Consider the following 27552-nt stretch of genomic DNA (forward strand, 5'->3'; position numbering starts at 1 on the left):
CCCCAGGTCAACCACGCTCCGGGCCCAGCCCCTCAACCAGTTCTCAGTCCCTCCCTGCCTGCTCACCCAAACCACACTTCAACAGCTTGTTGAGGTAGACAATATCCACCACCCTGCCCTCAGCCACCAGGCTGCTCCTTTCCTCACAGGAGGTGATCAGGTTGGTCAATCATGACATCACTTTTCCTTCTTCCCCAGCACAATAGCTGGAGCCCAGCTGGCTGCTGGGAGGATGCTGAAGCCAGGGGCCTGCCCCTGCCTGCTCTGCCCAAGCCAGGACCTGGCCAAGGGCTGCAGCTCCACCAGGAGGGGTTGGGTCCTGCCCTCTCACCCCTGGGCCCAGGGTCCCTGGCAGCTGAGCTGGCTCCACTGCACTCACCTTTCAGAGCAAACATGAATTCAAACACTACCACTTCAAGCTTTTCCATCTGCACTTCCACTGAGCAGAGTCTGTCCTTTGGAAATACATTTGGCTTCTTTGTGCAGCAGTAAGATCGTGTTTAATAAAGTTCACACACTGCAACTCCTTAAAAGAATAGTAAAATCATTGTTTATAAATTTATTTGTAGTCCAGAGAGGCTCAGATTAACATTTTTGAAAAAAAGGAAACACTCTGTCTCTGAACATTAACTATGAATTTTTGCTTAAACATAAGTAAAAGATACTTCCCAAGTATAAAGTGCACCTTTTGTAACTGATTCAAGACAAACCCAAGCAATAATAACAAAATTGCATCATTCTGAACAAGCCTTGATTTTATGCAGGTAAGGGAGATAAATGCTTTTGCTTTATGATGTTGTTTCTTGAAGCATTATGAGAAGCTCTTTAAAAGCTTTTCAAGAGGTCCCAACTCCCTCCAACAGTCACCTGGTGCACCTGCAGATCTGAACTACAGGTGAAGGTGGGAAGGGCAGCGGTTTCACCGCGTCACCTCGAAACAGGGACACCAGGTGCTCACGGAAGCAGCAGAGCACAACATGACTCCTGGTCACTTCAAACCCCCCCTTGCCCCCTCCCTTCTGAACAGCGACCAAGTCCCGTGAGACAAAAGGCCAAGGAAGGTGCTGGATGTGAGGGCTTCATGAAGTTCTCTCCCTGTGACTTCACACTGTGTTACAGTTCAGAAACTGACTCTGTGACCCACGCTGGGCTGTCAAAACTAAACACTGAACTTTTCTTTCCCCACTTTAGATCTGGAAATTCCAAGCTTGTTCCAATTTCTGAGCAATTACTGAACCTTTTGCTTTGCATTTTTAGTTCTGAGGGAGGGCTTTTTCAAGATTTTAAGTATTTTAATTAATGAAAGCAGCTTCCTCTTAGACCTGAGCAGAAGGTGAAAGGAAAAAGGACTTCCTTGTTCACTTTGCCAACTGGACAGGCACGCAGCAACACGTGTGTTAGTCCTGCCAGTCAGGGAGAAATGTAAGAACCCACATAGTTCTACAAGGGAGAGAAAAATGACACAGGAACAGGGAGCCAAGAGAAACAGGGAAGGGACACAAGAATGGAGGAATTCCTGAACAGCCTGTCTGCCTAGCAGTGTAATGCAGAAACAAGGTGCACTGGGTGCAAGGAGGAGCAGAGCCAGCACTGGAGCAGCTCTGCTCTCCTGCCAGCATCCCACCACGGACACTTGAGCAGGTTTTGCAGTTCAGTGTAACAATAAAAATAGAACATTCAATGTATCAAAAATACAATATAAAACAATAAAAGGCTGCATGTCACTGCAATGCATTGTTACTTCAATAAAAACTGGGGTCACACTTGTAGCAAGAGGCCTGCATCTTCATCAGCTTTTTGAACACCAGAAAAGTGATCTCTGGTTATTACAAAGGTTCCCCTCTCCCTCCTTTTCTTGTTTTCAAATGAAATTCATTTTGCTGTTGTTGAAGATGCCATCTGTAGTTATTTCAAAGGTCTATTACCTCACTGTACTTTCAGAGGGATACTTAACTCTCTCTTCCTCAGGGACTGGGGAAAAAAAAAAGCAAAGCAACAAACCCCAAACAACAAATAAACCCCCAAAAACCCCTCAGCTGGAAGTTTTTCTGGTAGTTCATGAAGGATCACAAGCATCTTCAGAAGGGATCAGGACTAGGAGGAACAATAATGTGTCTTCAGCACTTCTTGTAAGAATGATGAATTGCAATTTTTGAAGTTACTCTTGCTACACAGTGCAAATACATTCAAAAATCAATGGGAATTGAGAGTGGATGTATCAGGTTGCTAATTTTTTAAAAGTCCATTTTGAGTTTGCACTTTGTTCAAGTACTTACATTAAAACTTACTATAAAATACATTTCTGCATTGCTCTATAAATTTGTATAGTCCATGCAATTGGCTTTTAAAGAGTTGCTGCTCAGGTTTACTCATCTTCTGAAGAAGCAGACTGAATAGTGCCAAAAGGAAGTGTTACTTATCAAAAGGAAGCCTTTGTTTGCAGCTGGGCTCTGAACCTGTTCTGTGTCCATCATCTCTCATGTTATTCCAGCTTCTCTTCATTGGAGTCAGATGAGGGGCAACCACATCACCATCCTATTATTAAAAGTCAGAAAACACTCATTATAGTACATTCACTTTTGCTTTCTATCCTAAAGCAGAGGGAAAGAAGCTCAGTATCAGACTTGATAGAAAAAAAAAGATGTGCAAGGTCCTAGAAGTGCTGTGAGTCAACGAGCAGTGAAGATGGCACATTGCAGAGACAGGAACTGCTGCGGGCAGTGGGAACATCTGGTGGGGAGAACCACCCCCCCATATATCTGAGAAGCCTTCACCACTGGCAGCTCACCTCCTCCTAAATCTTTATCACCACATCTGGAAGGATCAGCAGGCTTTGTGTTCTGGACACTGGTACAGGAACTGGAAATCTAACTGTAAATAAGATTTGCCACAGTATCTCAATGAAAACTGTTGTGAGTGGGTGTGGGTGCCTGGATGTGCCTTTCACTGCCTGATGGTGGGTAACATGGCAAGAGTAACTAAGGCAGCAGTGCTCCTTGCCAGGGACACAGGTGAGCCTGGTGCTCAGGCAGCAATGGCACAGAGAGCACAAGCAGTTCTCTGAGCTTAAAAACACACTGGTGAGACCCATGTTGCTGAGTTCTGCAACATGCCAGGGCCTGCTAGATGAATACACCTGGACTGAAAGAATATGCTCATGGGATACAGCAACAGGAGCAGGGAGAGCCTGTCGTTTGAGCCAGCTGTAAAAAGCCCTTCTGCAATCCACTGCTCTCCAGAGAGAAGATGCCAGAAGCACAGCATGAGAACAAGCCTTAAAGCAAAGTGTTGACGCCCAGACTTGCAGCTGCAGCACAGAACACCCATCTGCTGGATGGCCCTTCATTTCAGAGCATGTGGCTCTTTCCCCAGGTGAGACTTGTGGGTGTCTCTAACAAATTAGATGTTTGATGAAAAGACACTTGATGAGAAGGAAAAAACAATACAGCTACAGAACCAACGGTTCACTCTGTATTTCTTAAGCAACCTGCAGATTTTAATATAAGCAATTATTCTACTTTGAGGCTTGATACCAGATAGTGGAAAACACCTGGAAAAGTGCATGAAACTGAGGAAAGTTGTTTCTTTCCCTAGTATGGCTGTCAGGCAAATAAAAAGTAAAAGCCAACCATTAGGGGAGAAACACAACAGCAGATTTGCCAGCACTTCTACCAAACGTACTGACACTTGCACTCCAGGAACCTGACAGCTCCTGCACACAGCAGAGTGGCTCCATTAGCATTTTCTACCCAAAAAACCTCTTGGTTGATACAACCATAACTGCTTCCCTACAATGAAGGATATACTGGAACTCCCAGCACCTAGCAACATTTTTAGACGAAGGTGCCCACCTTCCTGCCAGAGGGGTGAGATGGGGATGCCTTATCACACATCAGCAGTTTACAGCCACGGTAGTTACAGGCTTCTCCACCACCTCTGGCAGGAGGAACACAAAGCAAGATGTACAGACTCGGGTTCTGCTTTAGTCTCCACTTCACTTGCCAGGGCAGCTCTGATGCTGCCCCCAGCATAAAACAAAACATCAGAGGAGCCCTAACATACCCTCTGCCTTCCTCACAGCTGGAAACCTCAACGGTCTGGAGTTGACAGGATAGGGAGACACAGGGCACAGATAAGGCCTTCCAAGACTACAGACCAACTGCCCAGACAGTAGAGGTCTGCAATCCTGTTCCTGCAGATATTTTCCACTCTAACCCACAGCAAACAAACAGACCGACTGTGAACTCCCCGGGGGAGGAGTGAGTTTAACAGCTGGTGGGCAAGGAAGGAAAGGAGGGAAAGCAACAGAAGAACTGATTTGACCTCCTCCCTAGATGTTTTAATCTCTCAGTGCTTTTGTAGAAGGAAGCCTGCATCCATGAACTAGTGACTGTGGATACTACTCTTGTCATAACAGCATGAATTTTCAAATGATGTCAGTTAAATCACTGCAAATCCATCACTACTGAGGGGAAACCAAAGCATGCCCAAGTGTGAGCCACAGAAAGCCGGGTTAGTGAGGAGTGGCTCTGCCACAGAGGCAAGGCCTAACTGCCAGTTTTTTAATGCAAGAGCAGGTTTATGGACAAAGGTGAAGAGATTTAATAACAACAAAAACGACACACAAATTTATTACCTGTGGTTTGGTGCAATCATTCTTCATGCACCACTGAATAAAATACTGTTTTGCAGCTGAAAGAACAACCGGATCCTGACTTTTGTAATAAACCCGGATAACCTGCTCTGAAAATGTGATGGGTAGAAACTTTGAAACCTTGGAATAAAAAAGAAATCAGCTTTAGAATTTATTGGAATTAAGAGCTCACTGAACTGCAGTTTATTCATCTGAATACAGAAGGAAAGCAGTAAAAAAACCCCCACTATAACCCATGAGCTTTATCCAAACCAACTGTGTTTTTCTAGGACCCCCAGTGTATCCAGGCTCAGTGCTGCTCCCATGCAGGGGCTGCCAGGGCTCCAGGCTGTCACAGCACCCTGAGAGACCTGCAAGGACATGGAGTCCACAGCCTCTCCACAACTCCTCTCCTCCACAACTCCTCCAGGAACCACCATGAAGGACTGCAATCACCTCCATCCCAGGCTGTGAGCAAGCTGCCCTTCAGAAGGCAGAGGAGGAAAACAGCACTGGAGCAGGCTGCCCAGAGAGGCTGTGGAGTCTCCTCTGGAGATTTTCAAGACCTGTCTGGATGCCCTTCTGAGGGATCTGCCCTAGTTTTGGTACTGCTCTGGCAGGGGGGTTGGACTTAATGGTCTTGGGAGGTCCCTTCCAACCCCTACCATTCTGTGATACCTGTTCTCTGCTGATGTTGACTGCTTTGGAAGGATCAGCCTTGCAGTAGAAGAGAACATTGTCAATGGGATTCTGTTCTTTCATTCCATAATCTATATTGATAACCTTGCATGCAAAGCAGAGAAAATGGCATTTGTTACTGCTTGTCATCAGGTTTTTTTACAATAAATACAGCAAATACAATACAATACACTTCTGTAAATTACATTGATCAAACAGAACAGTAATTAACAAACGATTACTTAATAAACCAATTGAGTACTTGTATTTTGTATATTTTATTCCACCAGCTTTTACCCTGAAGCTGCCAGGTGAATAGTCACATTTACACCAACCAGCTGAGGAACACTCCAGTGTCCAGCAGTGGGAGTGTGCTGGTCCGTTGCCAGCCTGTGCCTCCCCAAAGCACACAGTGGGGCAGAAGCAGGGCTCACACTTTTAAACAGGAGGTTCGGACAACATTCTTGACATCTGCTTGGGAAACTAACAGCTTTGTGGTCAGCAGGAAGGAGTGCCCTTCCTCATTACTCCAATTTGTGCAACAAGCACAGTCAACTGTCCTAGGGCTATTTATCAAACACACAGGTCTACGTTCCTTTTCTGAGTTAAATAAAGATGGCTCCTCCACCAATCGCCAAGTCCAGTGTGAGGGAATCATTCTGAGACTCCCCTTCACGTCCCACCACTTCCTCCAGCACGTTTATTCAACCCGCTCACTTACAAAGTTCCCAAGGGCATTACACTCCTAGTAAACTGCTACAATGTTACCCAGCCTGGGGCGAATCTTCAATCCAAGGGAGCTGCAGATTTGATCTGGGATGCTCTCTATGGAAAGCCATTCATTAGCTCTTCCCAGAATTAACCAAGAAAAGGGATTACGCTATTTGACACCTGCAGACTGCTTAAGCTCTCTCCTCAGCCTCAGGCTCTCTCCTTTGCTGTGGCAGCAAGGTGCTTCATGCAGAAGACAAAACCCAGCAGTGACCGCCAGAGATCAGGTGGGCAGTGCCAGAAGCCTGGAGGCCACTGTGCCTGTTATCCTCCAGCTTGCCTGCCTTCATCCCCCACTGCAGAGGGTCCCAGCCTGCTGACCTCCACACCCATGCACTAACCCCCAAAGGTTTCCCTGCTGCTCTTTTTCAGAGGGAGGACAGTCACAGGAGACCACATTCATCGCTGGGAGCAGAAGTGCCCAAGGGACAGCCCAGCAAAGCTGCCTGAAGACCCTGCCCCAGCCCCTCCAACCACAGCAAACCTCCCAGGGGAGCTGGTTGCTCCCAGGGCTGAGCAGCACGGGCAGCACCTGGGAAGCAACACCCTGGTTTTATTCTTTCCCTCTGCAAATGTATTGGAATGTTACCTCCAGTTCTCACCAGAGGATACAAGGCCCTCTGTGACTGACAAGTTTTTACTCTGAACCTGCTCTGAGAGATACTTACATCAACTACAAAATCTTCAGCCTTTAGCTCCACATCTGGAGGATCCTTTTCTGGCTTGGAATTAGCAATACTTTCTCCCAGGTTATTACTCTGAAAAAAAGGCAGTAACTGAGGTTACATTTATGCACTATCGGGTCTCAACCAAGGCAACAAAATGCCTTCCAGAACGTGTCCAAAGCCAAAGCTTTCATTTCTTCACATGCTGACAGACCCTCCTTGCAGCAATGTTTCAGTCCTTCTTAGCAATACATTTTCTATCAATTTTTAGAAGCAGAATAAGCTTATATAATTGAGAAGGCCCAATACTGTCAACCTGTGGGGCAGTTTTACACCTGATGACAGGAAGAAAGTGGAGAGAGTGTGTGTCCACCTGGGACACTGGAGTCTCCATGAAAGCAGAAGTACTTTCAAGCAATTGTTTTACTAATACAAATGTTTTGCAATTAAGTTCCCCAAAGCTGAATGCTAAAATTTTTCACTGAACTTCTCCTTTACTTAAATGAAGGGCTGCAGGATCTTACGCTCTTAATAAAGCTTTTATACCTACACATATGAAATATATATATAAAAACCCCAGAAATGGACAAGATCAGTAGCGTCATTGATCAATGTAACAAAAAAGCAGAAGCAGCAAGCTCTCTGGCTAACTCTGGAGGGGATGGTGACCCACTTGAAAAGCTGAATCTACACGGGGTTTTTTTCTGATTTTGAACCTGAGAGAATATTCCTTGCTGACAGCTAGGCTGAAGCCAAGCAGACGAGCACAGCCTGATGGAGAGCAGTTGTCCATGGAAAGCTGTCAGTTCTCATGAAAGGCTGAGGCTGGGCAGGGGAGAGGTTTCCTGTCTGCCTTCCTCCAGGGCTGTTACGTTCTGGGGAAGATGCAAGATTCGATGAAGCAGGATTTCCTGGGAGCAACTGGGACTTCTAGGAGAAAAGGGAAAGTCCTGCCTGACTCCTAGGAAAATAGCTTTGAGTGCAGCCCAGAGCAGCCAGGAGACAGCTCCAGAAAGGAAGGAATTCAACTAGCAGCACTTTTCTTGCCGCTCATTTGTCCATTGCAAAGATGGGGTGACTGCTAAGAAGAGCAGGAACAAACAACACAGGTTGCCAAGCTGGAACACCCGTGTGATTTGTTGTGACTCAGGAAGCCAAGAGAAAGGCTCAGGCTGAAAGCAAACCTAGAGGAAAGAACTGTCAAGAGGCAACTGGGAGGAGGCAACTGTTCATATGCTCTTCTATTCCATGGTCTATCAGAACATATGTAAGCTAACAACCTCCTTTTTTGTTGTTGTTTACTTGCTTTTTTAAGTTACCTCTCCCAGTTTGAACTAACTGGAAACTTAGCTTTGAATTTTAAAACTCTGCGGCTGTTTGGGATAATCTCCTGGATCTGGTCAGTTTGAGGATCACAAAACTGGACAGGGCTTTGAGTATCCTGATCTAGTTGCATGTGTCCTTGCCCATTGCTGGGGGGTTGATGGCCTTCAAAGGGCCCTTCTAACCGAAACCACTCTGTGACTCCAACATAGTGGCACTGCAGGCTCTTTAGGAGCAGAACAGACACTTGTCTTGTCTAGCTACTGCTCATCTCCAGTACTCCTGAGGAAGCTTAGACTCCAACACTCCTGCAAAAGGCAATTCCAGCACCACAGCAGGAAAAAGTCCCACCCAGTCCCTCAGCTGAGCACTGGCAGCTGCAAAGCATTGGCTGGATAGAATTATGGCACCACTGGTGATCCAGTCTGCCTTCAAGGCAACAGACTGGGTACTCCAAGCTTTTATTTCCATTAGCCAAGCTTCTAAAAGGAAGAGTGTAAATGTAGAACCCATCCAAATTCAATCTCCTGCCCATCTCCTCACTTGTTAGGCTATCAGTCCTGAACTCCTCTGCAGAAGGGCAGGAACTTGACACCCAGCATACAACCATTTCACGTTGTGCTGACCTTTCATGTTTTCCATCCTCCTATCTTCCTCCTTTAATATAAAATCTTGTCATGCTACTTTTTCTTAGACAACAAGGAAGTCTTCAAGCAAGGAGATGAACAGAGCAGTAAGACATGTAGCAGTCCTTCTCTAACCTTCTTCTTTAAAAGCACTGAATTATTTTTATGAAAGCTTTAGAGATGCCGTCAGCCACTTGTGGAAATTTGGCATGGAAAGTTTTAAGCATCATGGCTGAAGTTCAGAGCTAATTAACTGATGATTTGATAACATGGTGCAGCACATTGCAAGAGAAGCCCAGCCATCTGAAATGACACCAGCTCTGATCTGACAGTGTTTTGAAATAAGACAGAGGTTCAGCCAGGGTCTGATGAGTGCTTTGAAAAGTAAATGCTGGAAAAACAGCACATGCTTATGCTGAGTATAGAATTTAATACCAACAAATTTGAAAGTTACTATTCAGCTTGATGTTTGTTCTCAAAAGAAAGCACAGAAATGATGATTCAAGGTAAAAGTGTTCCTTCTTATTTTGAAACTTTAATGAGCAAAAGATGATAGCAATAACCTTCTCAGTCACTGGATAATGACAGCTTTTTAAGAAATTCTGTGCTTTCCAGAAAGCAGTTTTTTTCTGGAAATATTTCTGCAATAATCAACTTCTGAATTTCCACCTCCTGCCATTCTTCTGTTTGCAGGTAAAACTCTTCCCAGCTTCCCATAATATCTTTCATGGCTTGGCTACATAAGAACAGAAGAACCTTTGACACTGATTTTGGAACAGCAGTTAAGCAAAAAAAGCAAACAAAACAAACCCAACAAACCAAAAGCTACACAGAAACAAGAGAAATTAAGACAGATGGCAACTTCAGAGAACATTTTTACAGGGACAGAGTTCAGAACCTTCCAGCAGTGGACATTACCTTTGCAATTCCCCTCACTGTTTCAGGTTGAGTCTCTCCTAAATACTTGTATAATTCCCGACGTTCTATTTTATGCAAAATTTCTCGTGCCTCCTTCAGTTCTGGACAATTTGAGTGCAGAATTTCCAGGTAGATATTATCTGCCAAAGTTGCATTGATTTTTGTTAAGAATGTCATCATCCAGTGACAAAAGCAAAATATATATAGAAGGACAAAGGTCAAAGCAACAGGAAAAACTGCTGGTTTGACAAAGACGCTTTCAGAGAATGACTGAACATGCCAAGTCTGGCAACTGAGAAGTAATTTACAAGATCACCTTAATTATCAACAGATTCGGAACAGTTGTTGCTGAAAAAACTTGATCAAATCTCACCCTGACAACAAGTTTTATTATTTCACTAGAAGTTGCTGCCTCATCTTATTTGGCCAATCTTGTTCAGCAGGACACCCCAAACCCCAGCACTAATTGGCCCAGGGACAAGGGTGCTCCATCTTGGAAAAGATCAAGGTATTTCCATTAAACCTTCAGAATCTCTCAGACTTTGGATGCTCACCAAGCCCCCCTTCCTGTCTCCACCTGGCAGTGTGTTTCCCACCATCAATACCACAGCAGCAAGACCCAGGTTTCCTTTGATGTGGCTTTGGACCAGTTATTTTGGGCTGTCCTAAAGCGCTGTTGGGATGCTGCTCACCTGTCACAGCTCTGCAACCCCCGCCAGAACCACAGCTGGCTTAGAAAGCTCCCAGCACACTCCAGAAGCCATGTAAGCAATGAGCCATGTACCAAAACACCTTTATCCAAGGGTTGTTTTTATGGACAAGGTTGACCAAAGTCAGGAAATTCTCCCCCAGGAACAACAGACAGGGTCTCCAGACTGAGAGACAATGCAGGGGAAATGAGAACTCATGAACATATCCACTGTGCAAAAGAAGTAGTGACAAGGAAGGCTTTGCTGTCTCATCCTCTACTAAAACTAGGATTTGCTGTCAAATTAAGAGTTGAAAAATTAATTTCTCCCTGTTTCCTCTTCAGAGCACTGAGCCAGACCTTGAGAAGTGGCTGCCAGCAGCCAGGCTATTTTTCTGGGAAAATATCACTAGTCTCAGCTCTTGTTTGCTTCACTCTGTAACCACACTGGAGTTCCCTGCACGTCTTCAAGCAGGTTGCTGCTCTGTGTGCTCACCCCAGGAGAACCTTTCTCACCAGATCTTAACTGAGCAACTAGAAATTTTCAGCAATAAACTCAGTTGTTCATATATTCTGTTTTCTTCTGTTATACTTGCAAGCAGGGTAGCAATGGTTCAAGTAAATCCAATCAGATGCCACCAGAGCCCTCTGAAACCTGCTTTGGGGTTAGCTTCACACTGCAACACAGACAGGACTTCTCTGCCTGAAGTAGGATCACTCAGAGCTGACTCATTTCCCACTGGTGAGAAGTGCAACAAACTGAGGGCACAGGCAGGACCTGCTAACACACTGCTTGTGATAACCTGCATTCGAAGGTGCGTGGAACATCAGAAGTTGGTGCTTCTCTCTCTCAACATGAAAGCAATTTAAACTAGAAGGTCTTGCTCTCCCAGCAAGATATGAGAGCACAGAGGCTGGACATTCTGGGTCTGCCCCATCTATGCACAAAAGCAGTGCTGCACAGTCCTACTCACAGGCAAAGACCCAGCTGTTAAAACAACATCCTAACAGCTACTAATGTTCTTTCACTTCAAAAAAATAATCTGAGAGCTCATACCAGTTAGCTTAGTGTAGGCTTCCATGTCCTCCATTGCTGTAGAAATGTGGTACTGTTTTCCTCCAGAGCCTTCTATTTTTAAAAATTTGTCTGCTTTTTGAAAGGCTTCCGTAATCCTAGTTTAAAACAAAATTAAGACTTCAGGAAAGCATAATCCTGAAACACCTTCTTGCTCGATAGTCAAAAAAGAAATTCATTAGTATGTTAAAATAGAAGACAAGAGATGAAACTGCACCCCGAGCACATAGCAGGCCCTGGTGGCACTGCAGGATGTCCCATCTGCACCCTGTCGCTGCAGCTCCACAGCCTTTCCAGCTACTGAAAACTGGTTGAGATCAGACCTTCAAATTCTTTCAATAAATCAGTAAGTCCACCTTGTTCTGCTTCAGACTAGGAGCTTCACATTGCTCAGATCATTACAGAACTCTGCACTCTGGTCACTCAGCTGCCTTTTACAGCTTACTCTTTTACAGGCTCGTTGCTCCAGGAGATAACTGAGAGAACACAAAGCCGTGTAGAGATAAAGTTCCATGAACACATGGTTATCTTCAGGTGAAAAAAATACTCTAAAGCTCAAGTGCTTCCAGAGTTCCTTCTATCTCTTGTAATTTTCAGTTTGCATGCTCATTTGGATAGGCTGCTATTATTGTGGTAAACCAAGAACTACATTTCTTGTCTGCTTTACTCCTCACACATAGGTACTGTCAAACTTTAGCATTTTCAGTCTGAGTTTCAGAGGAAAAAAATAAACCAGGAGCTGAAGTTTTTCATAAACATGAAAGCAGTCACAGATCACTCTTGTACTGTGTAATCCTCTGTGTTCCTTTCTTCCAAACTCAGCAGATGGTTACCCAGCAGCCAAAATCCTAATGAAAACATCTGGGGACAACAACCTTTCTGCTTTACAAGAGAAGCAAAAAGAATAATGCTTTAGGAAACCTCTGTAGACACCAATGAGAGGTACAAATGCAGGCAGCCAGCTGAGTTGGTCCTGGACAATTCCTGCTTGTTATTACACAAACACCAAGTCAGGCCTCAGCTGACCTATAGTAATTCTTGCTCATTACTCTGTTACTAACCCTGTTCTAGTAACCAGCCAGTTAGAGCTAAATGGTTTCTAACTTGTAGATAAATATTTTACTTCAGCTGTCAGTAGCTAAACCAGCATAAGAACACCCTGGTCCTATGCTTCTGTAGGGCTCTAGTAAGTTTCCTCTAATTTAATTTCATGTGGAAGGATGTAGTTTCCTCTTTTTTTTCTGGTAATCACAACCCATCATACTCTAATCACTGAGCCTTGCCACAAGAACTGGGTAATACAGCTAGCTCAGTGGCTTTTCTTGTATGTCTTATTGATTATTTGAATATTCCAAACAGTTTCAGGAACTTCAAAATAAATAGTATGCATGAAAAGGGAAGTACTTGCATTATTTCAATGATGTTGCCAGTCTTATGCTGGTACGCTCGCCGGTGCAGCCAATGCCGTTCGTGGAACATATCATACAAATTCCCAGCTTCCTGAATCAAAGAGACCAAATAATCTTTTACTTTTGACATTGGCTCAATTGGAAAACTGAAACAAGCAAGGAATCAAACAAGTTGTCTCCTCCCATCTGCAGCACAGAGCAGAATGGTTGTATTTCACAATTTACAAATTTTGAAACAGACGTGGGCTATTGTGGGAGAGCAGAAACCTGGCAGTGACCCCAGACAGCCTGGGCAGGAAAGAGGCCACCTTGCTCTTTGAGCAGCCCCTTGCCAAAACCCACAATCACCTCTTGCTCATAAGACTTGGACCAGGATCATGCACAGCTGATGGTTCTGTAGAGTATCCCCTGGAAGACCCACCACAAGCCCTTTCAAATAGAGGCTTGCTCTGGTTCTCCCTTCCTTACACCAGCTGTTTCTGAGAACAGCTCTCAGAGCAGCACCTGCTGCTTCCTCTCTGGAGCTAAAAAAGCACCTGGCAGGCAACCCCAGCACCCCCCAGCCCAGGGCCCAGCTGCCCCACACTGCCCAAGGTGGCCTTGCCCCACAGGTCCCAACCCCTGCTCACCTTGTCACGGGTACAGATGTGCTTCTGGCTGTTCACTTCACATACCCGTGTGAATTTAAGGTATCGGTTATAATCAAAATTGTTTGGGATTCCTAGGTGATGGCAATCCCTAAAAATATTCCACAGAGAGCATTTGATATCACACTAGGACATAGAGTTGTTTCAGTAGCAATTCAGAACAAAAACCAATAAAAGTACGTTTTGTACCTTGCAAAATAATCCAATTTGTCAACATCAATGCCATTTTTTTTGTTGGCTACTATGTCATAGAGGAAACTCTTCTCCTTTGGCCGACCACGGTAGGGCCACTAGGAACAGAGGAACCAAGAGAAACAATCAGAAACAGGAAGAAATTAAGAAGAATTCACTTGGATTTTGCCTGTGATTGAATACACAACACAGAGGTAGCAAAGAACATGAAGAAGCTGTCAGGCACTAGAAATCCAGAGCTCAGGCTTAAGGTGCTGACCCCCCAGAGTATCAGGAACAATAAAACTCATGTACATGAGTATTTCATTTCCCATCCTACAAAGACAAACCCTGCAGCTTTGAAATGGCAGAAGTAAAAAGCATAGCAACAAAATTGGGAAAAGGTTGGAATAATTGAATCCTCGGGCAATTAGGTTTTTTGGGAAGGTGTTGTTTTTTGGTGAATGGTGGGGGTTGGAAGGGCCCTCTGGAAATCAAGCCCCTGCCAGAGCAGGATCACTGACAGCAGATCCCACAGGAACATTTCCAGATGGGTTTGGAATGTCTCTAGGGATGGAGACTCCACAACCTCTCTGGGCAGCCTGTCCCAGGGCTCTGTCACCCTCACAGTATTTTGTTATGTTTAGCTTGACCCTCCTGTGCTCCAGCTTATGCCCCTTGTCCTAACATTGGACACCACTGAGAAGATTCTGTTAAACCCACAAACGTGCCAGTCATGCAGTCTTTTGCAATCAACATTGTAGAAGAGTTTTCAAACAAGTATTTAGATGTTTTAAACAAAAAATTGTTTAAACAGCCAGCTACTTAACTCCCAACCCACAAGGGATAACTCAGCCATGAGGAAAACAGGAAATCAACAACAAAGTAAGATGCAAGTTGCACATAAACATTTTCTTTTACACCTAATGATTCTTCAGCCAAACAAAAAAAATTCCACCAAGTGGCCCTGAAATGCTGAAGGCAGACCATGAAATGGCTTTCATGTTCCCTGTATTATAGAAATATTAAAATGCGTATGAATAAGAATGGAAAAATACGTAAGTGGGAAGAGAGCATGTCATAGATAAACATCTTGTTCTGATCACAAAGAACTCTGCTACTGGGACGACATCCAGGACATTGTTTATGTCCAACCATAAACAAGCTGTTGTTCCCATCAGGACCAGAAGGGCGTCAAGGTGACAGCAGTACAGCACAGCATGGACACCTCAGCAGCAGCAGAGCCTGGACTGGTGAGACCACCACAGAGCAGCTGACTGCAATGGAAGATCCTGCAGACTAACTCCAGGACAATGGCAAGGGTGCCACGTACTTTGTATGACGCTCCTTTGCTTGTTACTCTGCTGGAAATGGGGACAGAATCCAAACAAGGAAAAACAGACACTGCATAGAAACTGGCAAAAATAAATTCTTCCCTGTGAGGGTGGTGAGACACTGGAACAGGTTGCCCAGGGAAGCTGTGGCTGCCCCATCCCTGGAAGTGCTGAAGGGCAGGATGGATGGGGCTTGGAGTAACCTGGTCTGGTGGGAGGTGTCCCTGCCCATGCAGGGACATTGGGACTGGGTGATTTTTAAGGTCCCTTCTGCCAGCACTGTTCAGAGATAAACACTACACTTCTTCAGCTCCTCTTGGGATGCTAAGAAGTTTGTGGGGCTAAAAATAAATAATAAAGCTTAGCAGAAGCAAAAACTATCTAGTAATTCAGTAAAATTAAAGCCATTTATTGGGATAACCACAGGAGCAGAACAGTGACTCACCGATTTCTCACAAGCTGCTTCATCTATAGGCCCTCCTATTTGTTCCTTGATAAAGTTCAAATCTTCTTCCAGGACAAGACCATATGACTTCATGACTTCTTCTAGTTTATTGGAAGTAACCAGGTGCTCAAACATCTCAACAGAAGCAGTTTCATGCTGTGAAAAACACACATAAATGTCACATTACAAATTTTAAGCATCTTTCCTGAGTGCCACAGCCTTCTCCTAACCCAGCAGCACCGCCTGGCCGGGCACCTGGGCACAGTGGTGTGAAAGGGCAGCACTTGGGTGATTTTCTGTTAATTTTGTATCTAACCAAACAGGAAATCAGCTGATCTACACAGACCAGAAACACACTCTTCAGCGGAGACCTGTTATTTTTAATTTTAACAACCAGTAGTAAAATAGTTACAATGTTAAATTAATAAAAAAACAATTCTGCTGTGCAGAAGATTGACAGGTTTACTCAGCTGATTTTGCTTCATAATTACAAGCAGCCTGAAAGGACTGTGTTACATTTAATTCCCAACAAACAACCCTTGAAACTTTGTTCAAAGTTTCTGAAAATTTGAATTCTGAACACTGGATTAAATATCCTGGCGTTGAATTAAAATGTTTAACCGGAAAGAGTTGGGGTTGTTCCGCCTGGAGAAGAGAAGGCTCTGGGGAGACCTCATAGTGGCCTTGCAGTGCCTGAAGGAGCTCCAGAAAAGCTTGGGAGGGACTTTTCACCAGAGAGGGCAGTGATAGGACAAGGGGTGATGGTTTTAAACTGAAAGAGGGGAGATTTAGGTTAGAAATCACGATGAAATTCTTCACCATGAGGGTAGGAAGGCACTGGCACAGGGTGCCCAGGGAAGCTGTGGCTGCCCCATCCCTGGCAGTGTTGAAGGGCAGGTTGGATGGGGCTTGGAGCAGCCTGGGCTGGTGGGAGGTGTCCCTCCCTGCCCATGCAGGGAGTTGGAACTAGATGTTCTTTATGGCCCCTTCCAACCCAAACCAGTCTTTGATTCTATAAAAAGAAGCTCCCAGTTGGTATGTTACATTTGTGAAACATCCTAAAGAAAGCTCACAATACACATTTTAAGGCACAGTGCTGGCTTAAAATGATCAGTGCAGCCCTAACAAATTCTGCTCCCTTAGAGTCACACTGCTGGCACTGACAAGACTGAGACATTTTATTTCTCCTGTGTCACCCAACCCGAGGTCTGCAGGAAGAGGACATGCCTACACAAAAGTACCAAGAAGTTCAAGAGCATTTGCACTTTCAGGGAAGAGATGCTGGTGACAAACATCTGCCCTTGCTGACTTCTCCCCACACCTCCTTCTCCTTTGCCAGAAAGGCTCCTAGCCAGGCTGAGGGGGCTGATGTTCCCCAAACAGTGAAAGAGGAAAGCATCACAAGATCAGCAGACAACATGGTTTTCAATTATGTCATCAAAATGATTCAACAAAAATAGTGAGATGATCACTCCATTCTCATAAGCACTGGCAGTCTTTAAAGATGGACTAATCTCCTCAAAATGTCAGTTCTCTATTTTTACTTTAACAGTGAAAAGCCTACCTTCCATTTCAAATCTGGACGAGCAAGTGGAATAAATCTTCCATCAAACATGTGAGAAAATGGCCCATGACCTTAAAAATAAAGATTACACAAGTTTAATCTAAGACATGGTTGTCAGTAACAATATTTTGAGCAAGCTAAAGATCTGGATTCTCCTGTATTTGACTTGATCTTGACATCATCTGTGATGAAGATCCAGCTACAGCGACTAACCTTCCCAAGACATCTTAAATACTACTGCACTTAACATGGCCAGTTCAATTACCCACACTACAGGCAAGGACTGCAGGACCACTGAGAACATTAACTACTTTGCACCAGCTCTGAAGAAAAGAAGTAGTTATAAAATAATCATAACAATTTTTGAAAGGGCCACTAGTTTTCACTCTGAAATGTTTTAAGAGACCTGAGGACATTACAGAAGGAAGCAGACACTTCAGCCACTTAGAACAGAACTCTAAACACCACCTGGGAACAAGACAAAAACTGGCCAAGAATGGCCACAAATTCACCTAGGGGAGCTGCCCCCACAGAGATACTTGGGACAAATAAATCCTGTCTGGGAATATGGCCACTCATTGAACAGCCCCAAAGAGCTCTCATGTTCTGATCCCATGGTCTTCGTCCTGGGGAGCTTTCAAAGAGCAACAAGACATCTCAAGTGTTATTTACCCAAATCATGACAAAGCCCAGCAATTTCTACACAGAGGATATCTCGCTGGGTTATATCCAGTGCTGGTTGTCTCTCCTTCAGTGTACGGACCAGAAGCCCTGCTAGGTAGCCCACCCTGTAAAAACAAAACAAAGTGAACACAGGTAGTGTTTTAGGCTCAACAGAAAAAGAATAGTTCACCTCCATCAAGTCACAGCCCTTGTCTGAGAGGCTATCACAGAATGGTTTGAGTTGGAAGGGACCTTAGAGATCATCTACTTCCAACCCCCTGCATGGGCAGGGACACCTCCAAATACTCAAACCCTGACCTGCAAGAGCATTAGAGACAAACCATTTCCTGTAGTAGAGTTTTAGTGGTCCGTAACATATCCAAAAGCAAGAAAGCATGAGATACTATGCTCAAAACATGGAGACAACAGCATCCTGCAGCATTTCATACTGCACAGCCACAGAATGGGTTGTTGAAGTGTGCACTGGAAGTCCCTCAGCTTACACACCATCCTTTGACTTCTAGTCAGTGCAAATGAAAAGGTCCCCTACCGTCACCAAAGCATTTTATTCTTCCAGTTCTAACAGTAGCTTATGACAATTATTTCTCTTCCTTTCATTAGTAATCCTCAATGACAGTGGTGCCCCTCGGCCCTTCACATTAGTGCATCTGAACTCGGGGAAACCCAAGTTGAACATGAGATGAACATGCAGATGAGCATGAGATGAGCATGCAGGGCCTTGCCTTACCCTATGGAGTGTTCAAAGCGGTTGTGAGAGGCTCCTGGAAAAACAAAGTAAGTCCCACCCAGCTGCTTAATGTATCTGAGGCGCTGAAACTGAGGTGTGTCGATGATCCGAACCAGAAGGGGATGTATTTCAATGTGCCCATGAATTGGATCGTTAAAAACCTACAAAAAGCAAATAATAGTGTCATTAACATTTAAAATTTACTTTGAAAAGGAAGAGGCACCGAGGTAAAGGGGATCTAGAACCTCGGGTGGAAGAGGGTAATTGTTTTGTTTCCTCCCGTAAAATCCCCTGTTTAGTTTCACTCCTTGTTTCCTACCCTTTATCAAGATTAATCTTGGGAGAACTACTTGAACATGATGTCAAAAAAGACAAAAGCCGCGTGTTTCAGAGGGCAAGGCAATTAAAGTAAAAATATTTTTAAATGTTACCTGCACCTATGTAATTGCAAAACTTAACACCTGAGAAAAGGGCTGTCTTTATTAATCTGCTGTTCCAGTTAAAGCAGGAGACTGCAGTACATGTCTGAGACTTCCAGTAAGAAGTGTTTGGTTTGACATTGTTCGTAGTCTTTAAAATCAAGTGAAATTTTGCCAAGTGGAAATTTTGTCTCTTACTTTTCTCATAAAACAAAAGGACAAGGTAACTGAAACGTGGAAGAAGTACACCTGGATTATCCCTAAACATGTGTTAAGGGACATCGGAGTAACTGCAGTGACTTACTAGAGAAGATAAACACAGAGTATATCACAGTATCATTCTGGTTGGAAAAGACCTTCAAGTTTATCGAGTCCAACCACTACACTAACTCTGCCGCATCCACCACTAAACCCTGTCCCCTGGCACCACATCTGTCTTCTTAGATGTCTCCAGGGATGGTGGCTCAACCACGTCCTTGTACTTTAATCCTTGCCTCCAAAAAGCAGATAAAACCATTTCATCATACACACACTTTGGTAAAATACACAAATAAGAATTTCCTCAGTCAGTGAGCTGACAGAAGACTGGCAGATGCACAGACTATCAAGGAACATGTGCAGCCCTGGCCCGAGTTAAACCAACAGACACTGCTGAGACGAAGTGCTGGATGTGGCACCCAGCACAAAACCACCAGGTGCCCACATCAAACTCTTAGCTGATGATTTTAACCATTTTTCTGGTTAATGTGGTTTTCAAAGAGCACCATCAAGGTGTCTGCTGCTCTGTGAAGGAAAGGCAGCACCAGCTGGCACCACCAACCAACCCAGAGGAGAGGAGGCTGAGAGACAGGGAGAGAAACTGCTGGGAAGCAACAGAGAGGTCCTGGAAGGGGGTGCCCTCCCAAGACAGGGTTGGGGTTACCTTCATAACGTCCAGGTGCTGCTGTCTCAGGTTGTTCAGGCAGGCCAGCACTTTCAGTCTCTTGGCTGGGAGGCTAGAAAGGAAAAAAAGACCCTGAGAGCAAAGCCTGCCATGTGTTTCTTCCCCTTACAACTTGCAGTATCTATGGAACTACCTGTACAAGCTGACCAACCATGTGTGAGTGACAGAATGATGTTAGAGATCAAGTTCTTTCTCATGTTTTTGGGTATAAAAGTAGCACCCTTGGGATCACTGAGTCCAACCATCATCTCTACTCTACAAAGTTCTCCCCTAAACCATATTCACCAACACCACATCCAAACAACCCTTAAGCACATCCAAGGATGGTGACCCAACCACCTCCCTGGGTGGTTCCCGTGTCTGACCACTCTTTCTGTGAAAAAATTGTTCCTAATATCCAAGGTGAACCTGCCCTATTGCAGCTTGAAGCTATTCCCTCTTGTTCTGTCGCTAGTTACCTGTGAGAAGAGACCAGCACCAGCCTCTCTACAATGACCCTTCAGGTAGTTGTAGAGACTGATGAGGTCTCCCCTCAGCCTCCTCTTCCTCAGACTAAACATTCCCAGCTCCTTCAAGTGTTCTTCATCAGACTTATTCTCCAGGCCCTTCCCCAGCTTCCCTGCCCTCCTCTGTCTCGCTCCAGCACCTCGAGATTTCTCTTGAATTGAGGTGCCCAAAACTGGACCCAACACTCCAGGTGTGGCCTCACCAGTGCTGAGCACAGGGGGACAATCACCTCTCTACTTCTGCTGGTCACACTATTTCTAATACAAGCCAGGATGCCATTTGCTTTCTTGGCCACCTGGGCACACTGCTGGCTCATATTCAGCCATTTGTCAATTAGAACCCCCAGGTCCTTTTCTGCCAGACACTTTCCAGCCACACTTCCCCAAGCCTGTAGCATTGCCTGGGGTTGTTATGGCCCAAGTGCACTTGACCTCGTTGAAGCCCAGACCATCGACATTAGCACAATGATCCAATCTATCCAGGTCTCTCTGCAGAGCCTCCCTGTCCTCATGCAGATCAACACTCCTGCCTAGCTTGGTGTCATCTGCAAACTCACTGATAATATGCTCTGTGTCCTTCTCAAGATCATCCATAAAGATGTTAAACAGAAAGGTCCCAACACTGAGCCCTGAGGACACCACTTGTGTCCAGCCCCAGCTGGATTGGACTCCATTGACCACCACTCTCTGGGCCCAACTATCCAGCCAGTGCTTGATCCAACAGATCGTGTGCTCATCCAGGCCCTGAGCAGCCAGGTTTTTTATGAGAGTTCTATGGGGAACAGTGTCAAATGCTTTTTGGAGGTCCAGACAGACAATTTTCCCTCATCAAAGGGTCATCAGGTCATAGAAGGAAATCAGGTTCGTCAGGCAGGACCTGCCTTTCATAAACCCATGCTGACTGGGCCTGATCCCATAGATGACCTCTGTATGGCTTCTAACGACACTCAAGATGATCTGCTCCATGATCTTCCCTGGTACCGAGGTCAGACTGACAGGTCTACAGTTTTCCAGATGCTCCTTTCCGCCTCTCTTGCAGATGGGTGTTACGTTATGGCCAGGACCTCAGGTACGTAATGGAAAGTGGCTTGGTGATCCCATCTGCCAACTCTGCACCCTTGGATGTAACCCACCCTGTCCCATGGACTTGTGTGTGTCTAAGTGGTGTCGTAGGTCTCTGACCACTTCCTCTTTCATTGTGATGACCTCATTCCGCATCCCCTCCCCGTCTCCTAGCTCATGTGGCTGGGTACCCATCCAACAGCTACTTCCACTGCTAAAGGCTGAGGCAAAGTAGGTGTTGAGCACCTCCTTTTCCTCATCCTTTGTTACTAAGATTCCCTCCACATCCAATAAAGGGTGGAGATTTTCCCTATTCCTCCTTTTGTGGTTCATGAACTTACAGAAACATTTTTTATTATCCCTAAGAGCTGTAGCTAGTTTGAGCTCTAGCTGTGCTTTAGCTCTCCTAATTTTCACCCTGCACAGGTTCACTTCATCTTTATAGAATTCATGAATGACCTGCCTCCTCTTCCAAAGGTCATAGACTCTCTTTTCGTTTCTAAGGTCCAGCCAAAGGTCCCTATTTAGCCAGGCTGGTCTCCTACCCCGCTTACTGATTTTTGGGCACACAGGGACAGCCTGCTCCTGTGCCTTTAAGACTTCTTTCTTGAATTAACTCCTTTATCTTTCAAGGTGCCTCCCAAGGGACTTTGCCAGTCTTCTGAACAGGTCAAAGTTTGCCCTCCACAAGCTTAAGGTGGTAGTTCTACTAACCCCCCTCCTTGTTTCTCCAAGGATCAAAAACAATCATCCAATGATCACTGTGCCTTAGATGGCCTCCAACCTTTACTTCCCGCACAATATCTTCCCTGTTCACAAGAAGGCAGCCCAGGAGGGCACCTCCGCTGGTCGGCTCACTTAGCAGCTCTGTGAGGAAGTTATCCTCCACGCATTTCAGGAACCTCTTGGATTTTTCCCTCTCTGCTGTGTTGTATTCCCAGCAAATGTCTGGGAGGTTCAAGTTCCCTGCAACTATGGCAAGTGACTGGGAGATTTCTCCCAACTGCTTATAGATGCTTTGGTTGGGAGGCCTATAGCAGACTCTTGTGTTTCAGGAAACTGAGCTTGCTGTGTGGAACACACCCCTGCTTCCTTGATCTGCACAGAACTGGATATTAAAGCAAATCTCTCGACTCTGTGTGGACTGGCTTCTTGCATAGCAGGGAATGGACCTGCTGTGCTCTGGGGACAACAGCACTGCTGAGTACAGGGCATAACCTGTTGGTTTGATGCACTCAATTATACTTTTAAATGCCACAAAAATTCAGGGTCGAGGAGAAAATTAACTAAAAAATAGCCAAGCACATAAGAGAGAAGGCGTGTGACAACCTAATCCCCTTGAGAAACGACCAATGACTGCAACTGCATGAACAGCAGAGAAGGGGCAGTTCTGTACTACTGACAGCACAGTTCATTAGACAACTACCTATGAGAATGCTGGCCACAAAGAGCATGGCCTAATCTGCTACTTTGCTCCAGAAATTCACCTCCTGCAGGAATGAATCAGACAGTGCTAACAAACCCTCCATGATGTATACATCTGTTGGAGTCACCCCATCCACCACCTGCCACCCTTCTCTGCTTTGTCCACACCCTCCCTCATGACTCAGGTGACAAGGATGGGAAAATCCGTTTCCTGCTCCCACTATAAACTTAATTATTCCAGAGAGGTCAGCCAGACAGCTCCACTCATCATCTGTATTTAACATGCAGCGTGCTGCATGCCACATGGAAACATTTGCTTCCAGGAATAGGAGAATCCGTGGGAAACCCATAGCACTGCCTCCAGGCCTCTGTCCTCCAGATCCTTCCCTGCTGAATGTCCAGGAATGGCAGGGAACTAAAAACACTCATTCACTACTGGCCTGCACAGAGAAATAATGGAAGTCACTGTTGGACACTGTGCAGTGCAAAGATGTGTGCAAAGGGATTGTTCTTCACTGCAAATTCCAGATGTCTTAAAAAAGCAGAAGGCTCTAGCAATTTCTCATCCAACTCACAGTATTTTATGGTTAACAGAAACAAGACAAGAGATATCTCCCAAGGAAGAGAAGAAAACCCACACGCAGGTCATTCCATGCCCCAGCACTACCCACTTTCCATACTGACAGCTCTCCACTGCAGCACACACTTGGGGGGCTTCCTGGCTCCCCCATCCTTCCTGCCCCATCCAGCACTGACAGACTCTGACCTACAAGTTCCTGATGATCCAGAGCAGCCTGCAGATGTCTACTGTGTCCAAGTGTCTGTAAGCACACTCGGTGCTCAGACAGCCAACAAGGTTCTAACATCTGCTGGCAGTCTCTAAGCAACATCTGCTTGTTCTTTCAACTAGACAATTACCTTGTGCTTCTGAATACACCAAGTCTTGCCCTGCCTCCCACAGTCTTTCTATTGGCACACTTAAAACAGCTGTAGCTAACACCCTTCTCCCACAAAACCCCAAAGTACCTGAACAGCTCCTGCCAAGGTCTTACCTCCTCCAAAGTACAACTCTTCTGCAGTGTCACCTTGAGTCACACCAGCTTTTTATTTTACCAATGGCCACACCCAGATGCCCGTTCAACTCCCCCTCGGCACGCTGCCAGCACAGACAGGATGTCTCCATACACCAGAGGTGGGGCACTTCATCCTCAGCAGTGTTAGCTCTGACAGCTTCTTAGCCAAGGAGCCAGCCTTCACATCACAGAATCATGGAATTGTCAGAGTTGGAACGGACCTCTAGAGATCATCTAGCCCAGCTCCCCTGCTAATGCAGGATCGCCTAGAGCACACTACCCAGGACTGCATCCAGGCAGGTCTTGAATGTCTCCAGAGAAGGAGACTCCACAGCCTTCCTGGGCAGCCTGTCCCAGGGCTCTGTCACCCTCACAGGAAACAAGTTTTTCCTCATATTTCAGTGGTACTTCCCATGTTCCAGCTTGTGCCTGTTGCCCCCTGTTCTGTCACTGGGAACTACTGGAGGAGATTCTGGCTCCATCCTCCCTGCACCCACCCTTTAGATACCTACAGACATTAATAAGGTCTCCCCTCAGCCTTCTCTTCTCCAGGCTGAACAGTCCCAGCACAAAAACACCCAAAACCCCAGCAGACACTCACAGCTCTGCCCCTGTGTACGCCTGCCAGATAACCACACTCAACCCACCTCAGGTCCACTAATCACAACATCAGCTCACAGCTTGAGCAGAACAGATAGGTTTTGAGGGTAATCTCGAGGAAACAGCGTAAACAAGGTTAGCAAAAGAGCAATGAAAAGGCATTTAAAGATTTAAAAGTGTCAAGAGGTATGTGGTGAGCAAGTGAGCTCACATGCCAGGAAAGGTGAGCAAAAGCAATCCCAGAGGGGCTGAGAGGGGGCACAGGGCCGTGCAGACACAAGGGATGACAGAACACATATAAAAGTATAAACTCAAAGTATATTCACCACCAGAAAAATTACAAGGTTTTGGGACCAGTCATCTCCCTCACTGCTGGCAGCAATCCTTTACATGCCCTAAGGCAGCGTTGGGTTTTCCTGTGCCCACAGCAGGTTCCTGCTCCCGCTGGAGGACAGGCTCTGCCAGACTGCCCCGAGCTGCAGCAGCTCAGGGTGCCCACTGAACTCCAGCACCTTCCCACAGGCCTGTGCCCCACCAGGACACACAGCTAAATCCCCTTTTCCGGAACAGTCCACCCTACTGTAGCCCCACAACAAAGAGCAACGTCCCAGCAACGGCTGAAAGATCAAAATGCCAACGCCGGGGATTTGCCTCAGGGCTGGGTGAGGCCCAGGCTCCAGAAAGCTGCGACTTTTTTGCTATTTCACAATCCGTTACTTCAGTCGTTACTAGAATTGCAGCAGCATTAACTTTATGCTGAGAAGAAAAGTTCTCATCAAAACTCCTGGAGTTCCCACCGGTGCTCCTATTAACACCTTAAAGGTTTTGTGCAACCGGTAATATTTTCACAAAAGGTTTTTTAACGGGTTTTTTTGCTTCTCATGGTTACTGGACAACCTGGTCCTATGGTCGGGATGGTGCTGGCTGTGCTGGGATCAGCAGGGGAACTGAGAAACTGTTCTGAAAGATCGGAGATCAGCCACAGACAGCCCGATCCATCACTGTCCTTCCTCCCAAGAAGCTGGGCTTTTGGGGCGGAAACGGGACAAAGCCGTCCTGTCAGGCCAGAAAATGCCTTTCTCGCAGAGCACGGGGCCTTGTGAGGAGAGGCCTGCAGGGCCTCCCTCCAACGCCCCGCAGGGGCCTCACGGCCGCAAAGCCCCTCACTGAACCCCCTCCTGCTCTCAGGGAGAAGCAGCTCCCGAGGGCGGCGGGGACACCCCCGGGGGAGCCAGGGCCCGCCCGGCCCCCGAAGGCTGCGGGCTCCCCAGAGCGGGGCCGCCTCCCGCCGCCCAGCCGCGCCGGGCCCACGCGGCCCGGGCCCGCGGGGGCGACTCTCACCAGACGCGGGTGACCTGGAAGGCACAGGCCGGCAGGTCCAGCAGCATGCTCCCGGCGGCTCCGCTCCCGGCGGCTCCGCTCCCTGCGGGGGCAAGCACAGGGTCAGCGGCGGGGCCCGCCCGCCCGCAGGGTCTGCCCGGCCCCGGCCCGGCCCGGTCCCGCCGTTACCTGGTGGCGGCGCAGCAGGCCGGGCGGGACGGGGCCGGGCGGGACGGGGCCGGTCGTGAGGGAACCGGGCGTGAGGGAACCGGGCGAGAGGGAACCGGGCGAGAGGGAGCCCGGCGTGAGGGAGCCCGGCGTGAGGGAGCCCGGCGGGCGCCGCGGGGTCCCGGCCCCTCAGGGCAGCCCTCGCGCCGCGCGCGCTCGGCGGGAGCCGCGCCCCGCCCGCCGCGCGCCCCATGGCGGGCTGCGCCTGCGCGCCGTGACGTCACGGGGCGGGAACGTCGGGGCCGCGGGTTCGGTCCCCGCCGTGTCCCGGGGCCGGGGGGCCGCGCTGCCTCGGCGCGGTTTGACAGGGGCGCTACCGGCGGAGTCACCCGGGACAGCAGCACCCCCCCGCAGCGCGGGCCGCAGGGCGCTCCCCCCGCCAGCCGCGGCCGTGCGGGTGATCCTGGCAGCCGCTCGTCGCTGCCCCAGCCCCTCCCGCACCTGGAGTTTGGCTCCCGAGTGGGGACCCCCCCGAGCCCGGCGGGGGAAATCCCCGCTGCCTCCTCCCCTGCCTCCTCGGGGCGCACCCGCCGCACGGACCCGCCCCCGCGTCCCTGTCGGTGCCGGCGCGGCCCGGGAAGCCCGCTCGGGCTCCCGCTGCCCACACGGATCCTGCAGCCAAGCACAGGTTATTGACATCCTTGCAAGAAGGGGTGACCTAAGCAAGCAGGCACACCCATAGCCAGGTGAATAACGGTTTATATTCCCTATTCCCCATGCAAAATTACCTCCCCTGTTCCCCCCTGGCTGGGCACTCCAGGGTTTACAGCCCCTCCGATGCTTCAAATTATCCTCTAAGTTTCCCACCCCTGTTTACACATTCCATTCTAGCAGGTTACTTTTTACCTTTTAAGGTAAAATTTTGACCTTTCTTGCCCCCTTGGCTGCCTTCCCAATTAACAATCTACTGGTGTCATCCTGCCCTGAGGAGCAACATAGAAGTGGCTTTGTTGGGTCTGATCTTGGGCCATAAATCCTTCTCCATGTTCAGATCCCCCAGATGGAGCCCAATTCAGTCCCTCAGTTTCTTGAGCCATAAACCACTCTTGGTGTAATTGGAGTGTGCAGACATCTCACTTATCTCAAACAAACTATTATATTCCTAACACTAAAGTATATATATATTTGTGTGCTCAAATAAACTATATCTTCCTAACACTAGAATATATATATATATGTGAACCAAACCCAACACTACGTTTCTAACACTAGAATGCCAAATCAACACTACATTTCATTTCTAACACCTGCAGCCCAGCAGGGCCCGTGCTGGGGCGGATACCCAGCACGGAGGAGCCCACGGGCCGGGCAGGGATCCCCCTAAGGCAGCTGCTGCCCAGAGAGCCCGCACAGCAGCGGGGTCCTGCTGCAGCCCCCGGGGCCCCGCGCGGCAGCAGAGGCCGAGCACGAGGAGGAAGGTGCTACAAGCTGACCCTAAGCTCCACTCCCCACCGCCCTGCACTGCTTGAGGAGAGAGGAGGTGGAAAAATCAGAGAAGCTGAGCCTGGGAAGAAGGGAAGGGTGGGGGGAAGGTAGTTTTGGTTCTGTTTTTGTTTCATAATCCTACAGTAAACAAAATAAATCTTCTCCAGTTCCAGTCTTTTACCCATGACTAACT

At 47.1% G+C, this 27552-nt stretch overlaps 1 protein-coding gene across 1 annotated transcript; it reads right to left on the bottom strand.

Moving 5' to 3' along the window:
- Positions 1 to 527: 527 nt before the first annotated feature.
- On the bottom strand, positions 528 to 25961 carry SAMHD1 (SAM and HD domain containing deoxynucleoside triphosphate triphosphohydrolase 1). The gene is made up of 15 exons (XM_051633514.1): positions 25896 to 25961; positions 19700 to 19772; positions 18359 to 18519; positions 17620 to 17735; positions 16948 to 17018; positions 15384 to 15539; positions 13623 to 13723; positions 13416 to 13524; positions 12786 to 12877; positions 11360 to 11475; positions 9615 to 9754; positions 6751 to 6840; positions 5312 to 5416; positions 4637 to 4774; positions 528 to 2535 (listed from the first exon to the last, which is right to left on the bottom strand). The coding sequence occupies exons 2-15, from the start codon at positions 19703 to 19705 to the stop codon at positions 2413 to 2415; spliced, it is 1524 nt and encodes a 507-aa protein (XP_051489474.1). The 5' UTR covers positions 19706 to 19772; positions 25896 to 25961; the 3' UTR covers positions 528 to 2412.
- Between the last annotated feature and the right edge of the window lie 1591 nt (positions 25962 to 27552).

Source organism: Apus apus, chromosome 15 (genome assembly GCF_020740795.1).
Source record: "Apus apus isolate bApuApu2 chromosome 15, bApuApu2.pri.cur, whole genome shotgun sequence".
Classification (NCBI taxonomy): domain Eukaryota; kingdom Metazoa; phylum Chordata; class Aves; order Apodiformes; family Apodidae; genus Apus; species Apus apus.

Coding starts and splice junctions, on each gene's coding strand:
- SAMHD1 (XM_051633514.1), bottom strand. Junction 17,736..18,358: donor CGCTTTGAACACTCCATAGG/GTAAGGCAAGGC, acceptor TTGTTTTTACAG/GGTGGGCTACCTAGCAGGGC. Junction 9,755..11,359: donor AGCCTACACTAAGCTAACTG/GTATGAGCTCTC, acceptor CAACTTTGGCAG/ATAATATCTACCTGGAAATT.